The 4,880-nt window shown below is 55.9% G+C and overlaps 1 protein-coding gene across 1 annotated transcript in view; it reads left to right on the forward strand.

Annotated features, from left to right (window-relative positions):
- The first annotated feature begins 317 nt into the window (after positions 1-317).
- Positions 318-4,880, forward strand: part of DHCR24 (24-dehydrocholesterol reductase) — a 17,747-nt gene continuing 13,184 nt past the window's right edge. Inside the window, exons 1-3 of the mRNA XM_044674794.1 lie at positions 318-419; positions 2,351-2,506; positions 2,952-3,057. Coding sequence (XP_044530729.1) covers positions 318-419; positions 2,351-2,506; positions 2,952-3,057 — 364 coding nt within the window. The remainder of the gene's footprint in view (positions 420-2,350; positions 2,507-2,951; positions 3,058-4,880) is intronic.

The following is a 4,880-nucleotide window of genomic DNA, read 5'->3' on the forward strand; positions in this document are numbered from 1 at the left end:
AAAAGACTTTTCCCTGCTCTTAAGGAGCTTACAGTCTAATGGAGGAAGACAATATACAAAAAGGAAACTGGAGAAGAGGTCACCAGAAGGTACATGCTAGAGGCAAGATGTTGGTAGAATCAAAACCAAGCAGAGCAGCTAATGAGAAATAGAATGCTGAAGGTCTAGGCCTTTTGCCTACTACAGAATCCCAGCTCTTCCTCTTACCAGTTTTGTGACCTTGGGCTAGTCACTTCCCCTCTTCAAAGTCTATAGAATGAGGGTTTTGGATTCTAAGGTCCCTTCCACCATCCAGCCTCTGTTTTACTTTCTGAGTCATGGTGACCCCTGTGAAACTGACATCTGAGAGTGCTCCTTCTGTGAAACTGACATCTGAGAGTGTTCCTTCTGTGAAACTGACATCTGAGAGTGGTCCTTCTGTGATACTGACATCCTAGTCCTCCAGTGAAACTAACATCTTTGCTCCTTCTGCAAAACTAACATCCTAGTGCTTCTTGGGTGAAACTGACATTCTAGTGCTCCTTCTGTGAAATTGATGTCCTAGTTCTCTTTTTCAGTGATACTGACATTCTCATATTCCTTTTTTGTGACTGGAAGCTTCACTCCTTCACTTAAGCTACTCCTCTACGTTTCAGACAGCTACCCTATAGATAAATGGCAGGAAAAGGCTGAGGTAGCCAAATGGGGAGAGTGGAGCTGGGGAAAGGGAGTCCCTCTGGGATGTAATAAATCCTGATTTAAGTCTGTTCCTTAGAGAGGGTTAGGAAGCTTATGAAAAAGCTCCAACGACAGATCTAGGTTTTTTTGCTCATCAGAAAGTGGAATTTTGAGTCAAAACCTCACTTCAAATCCTGGGTCTGTCTGTTGGGCTTTGAATAAGACATGCTACCCTCTCGACCTTAATTTTCCCATGTGTAAAATGAGGGGGTTTGGTTTGATGATGGCCAAAATTCCTTCTTCTAAATTCAAGAACCTGACCTCAGAGGGGACTGTACTTGGAAGTGGCCTCTTCCTCTCCCACTAGGTAGCTGCTGGCAGCCTTGCTTGCCCAATCAAACTATCAGGAATTCTGTGATAACCACCTCTCACATGACCAGTCCTGTACTAGAGAGGTAAAAAAAGGCCCAGCCCTCATGCAGCTCAGGAAATCCCAGAAAGGCAGGTTTTTGCAGATGCAGAGAAAGAAAACACTAACCACGAGAGCTGTGTGAAAGTGGAACGGACCAGATTGGCCAGTTGGGAGGGAATTTCCCATCCCTGAAAGTCTCCAGACAGATGATGGGCGTCTCCCTTGCTGGGCATGTTACAGAAGAGATCTGGGGTCTTCAAAGTCCTATACTTCAGGTTTAAATAATCAACTTTCTATGAGTCTGGAGAGAAGTGGGGAAACTTGGCTAGGAAACATCTTGTATAAAACAGGCTGGGTGCCCGCGGCTGGAAGTTCTAGAGCTTTCCTGTCCTCCCTGGGGTGGCCAGGCCTGGGACAGTGACTGGTGTGAAGGATGAAGCCTGAGCCTCTGGCCCCAACTTGGCCAGGTGGATGACCTGGCACAGACCCTTGCCATCTCCGGGCTTATTTGGGGTGAGGGTGGGGGGACCCAGCGTGTAATTTCATCCATAGGGGAGGGCCTGCCAGGAGACAGGAAACTCCCCCCACCCAGTCCCTCCTCGGCCCAGCTGCCAAAGGGTTACCTGCTACTTAGTAAACAATGGTGGCCTCATCTCTGGGGGCCTGGACAGACCCTCCAGCCTTCCTGCTTCTGCTCACACTTTCAGCCATTCATTCAGCCAGACAGCCCTCCTTGCTGTTCCTTATTTCCCCATCTCCATGCTTTTGTACAGGCGGTCCTCGATGCCAGGCCTGGAGTGCCTGGTTTTCTTTGGTTATTCAGCCCTGTCCAACACTGCAAGACTTCATTTGGGGTTTTCTTGGCAAAGATTGGCTATTTCCTTCTCATTGGACAGTTGAGGAAATGGAAGCAGACAGGGTTAGGAGACTTGTCCAGGGTCACACAGCTGGGAAGTATGCAAGGCCAGATTTGAACTCGGGAAGATGAAGCCTGGCGCTCTCTCCGCTGGGCCACCCTCTGTGGGAGGCCTTTAGGGTCGTCTGCTCCCTCCAAGCCGCCCTGCATTCATTTTCTGTGGTGTGTCCTTGCACGGGGGCCTCTGCCGGCGAGGATGGGGGCTCCTGGAGGTCTGGCTTGCTTTGGCACCTTCTGCCTTGGTCTGTCTCTGGTGCAGAGCCAGGACCTGCCAGGGTCCAGATTCGAATCTTGCCGGAGGGGGAGGCCTCCAGCTCCTTCCCCAGAGGGCAGCCTCACAGGCCTCCGGCCCTTGTTCCCTGCAGGTGCGGGAATGGAAGGAAGAAGGAAGCAAGACCTTCATGTGCACAGGCCGGCCCGGCTGGCTCACCGTCTCTCTGCGGGTCGGGAAGTACAAGAAGACCCACAAAAACATCATGATCAACCTGATGGACATCCTGGAAGTGGACACCAAGCGGCAGGTGAGGGGCCCTGGGAGGGCGGCCAGCACAGGCTCCCAGAGGCCCAGAGCAAGTCACAGCCGTCCCGGAGGCTCCGGGCCTAGCCAGGGCTGGCCCTTGTGACAGTCACGTCCTTGCCAGCAGAGGCTTCCAGAGCCCCTTCGGGCCTCGCTGTGCTGTGCGCTGCCTCTGTCCAGCCGGGCAGTGCCCCGAGGCGTGGCTGCCCCAGGACAGGCCGCTGCTAAAGGCTTGTGGCTGGGAGGCCACCGGAGGGCACCAACCAAGCCTGGAATGAGGAGGAGCCGGGTTCCACTGTGGCCTCAGACACCGACTCGATGGGTGACCCTGGGCCAGTCACTCACCCTCTATTGCCTCCGTTTCCGCCTCTCCCTCCTGGGTTTGTGACGAGGGTCCCATGAGAACGGGCGCCCATCCACGGCGTTCCTTTTCTCCTTTTCTTACGCAGATCGTCTCTGTGGAGCCTTTGGTCACTATGGGCCAGGTGACGGCGCTGCTCAATTCTGTCGGCTGGACGCTGCCCGTTCTCCCAGAGTTGGATGACCTCACAGTAGGTGAGGCGCTGCTACCTGGGGTGGTCTGGGGGGCCCGAAACCATGTCCTGGGAAAAGAGGAAGCCCCGGGCCGGGGGGGGAGCCCCGGGCCAAGAGGGCCACAGCCCGGGCAGGGGGTGTGCCTGGGCAAAGGGTTGGTCCAGGAGCCCTGGATGGTAGGTGAGGGAGGGTAGAGACTAGATCTTCTGGGTCCTTGACTTGGCCTGGATGAGCCCAAAAAGGCCTGAAGAAGGAATGTCGGGACTGAGAGCGCGTTCGCACTTGGCACCCAGGCTCTGGCTTCTGCCTCAGGCACGAGGCTCTTCCTGCAGGTCTGAACCGGCTCTTCAAGGCTCTCCTGGCTCCAGGCTCCCTCCTTGGCCGTCCCATAGGTGGGGGAGGGGGAGCCTGTGCCGGGCAGCGGCGGCCCCTGCGCTCCCCCGGCGGTGGATGGCAGGCAGGCAGGCAGGCAGGCAGGCAGGCAGGCAGGGCTCCAAGAGGAGCCGCGGATCTCTTAGCGGCGCCCCCTTGGCTGGGGGCCGGGCGCTGGCTGGGATCTGAGCAGCTGAGGCAGGTGGACCCCAAGGGGCAGAAGGGGATCCCCAGGCCCTGGAACACCAGGAGCCGAGCAGGATGGCGCCCGGCAGGCCCAGGGCCGCCGGGGTTGTGCGTCCAGGGCTGGCCGACAGCCCCGCCGGGTGGGCAGGAAGGTCTCTTCAGCCCCCCTTTGTGGCTAGGCCAGGGGCCGGCGCCGGCGTCTTGGCCTGGCAAAGAGAGAGCCGAAGAGTGAAGCCAGAGGCTCCCCCTCCTGTCAGGCGCCTCCTCATCCCACGTAGGAGCAGGCGGGGGGCCGCGGGGGGCCGGCGCCCTCCTCTCTCCCGTTGTTTCAGGGAGGGAGTCTGTCTGCACAGCCCGGGGAGCAAGACCCGAGCTCGAATGCTGCCTCGGGCCGCTGCGCGACTGCAGCCAACTCGCTCCTGAGCTTTTCCCTTTTTTAAACTTCCCTTTGGCCATTCTGAGACGTGGAGCAATGAGGGCTGAGCCATGGGGTGAAGGGACTTGCCCAGGGACACCCAGCTAGGAAGTGTCTGAGGCCAGACTTGAACCCAGGACTCGCCAACACCGAGCCTGGCACTCTCCCCTGGGTGACCTCGAAGCCTCCAAATGACTCCATTTCTGTAAGCCTCAGTTTCCTTATTTAGAGAATGGGGCGACGAACATGCCTTTCCAGTTGTGAAGACGGCCAATAAGAGGAACACGGCAAAACCCCTTAAAATGTGAGGCATGTATCACACATGTGCACACGCGTGGCCTACACGTGCATGTAACACACATGTTGTCACATTGCATTTAAATAGAACATGGTGCCAGCACATGTTTCTATGTAATGTGTGTGGCATCATGTGCGTGTATATAACACGTGACGTCATGCCTTGTACCTGATGCGGCGATGTCACACCCTCGTGCATAACTGTGACGTCACACACTCAGTGCACATAACATGGTGACGTCACACACTTAGTGCACATAACATGGTGACGTCACACACTCAGCGCACATAACACAGTGACGTCACACACTCAGCGCACATAACACGGTGATGTCACACACTTGCACCTGACACGGTGACGTCACACACTCGCAACTGACACGGTGACGTCACACACTCGCAACTGACACGGTGACGTCACACACTCAGCGCACATAACACGGTGATGTCACACACTTAGTGCAAATAACATGGTGATGTCACACACTCAGTTCACATAACACGGTGACGTCACACACTCAGGGCACATAACATGGTGACGTCACACACTTAGTGCAAATAACATGGTGACGTC

This window comes from Gracilinanus agilis, chromosome 4 (genome assembly GCF_016433145.1).
Source record: "Gracilinanus agilis isolate LMUSP501 chromosome 4, AgileGrace, whole genome shotgun sequence".
Classification (NCBI taxonomy): domain Eukaryota; kingdom Metazoa; phylum Chordata; class Mammalia; order Didelphimorphia; family Didelphidae; genus Gracilinanus; species Gracilinanus agilis.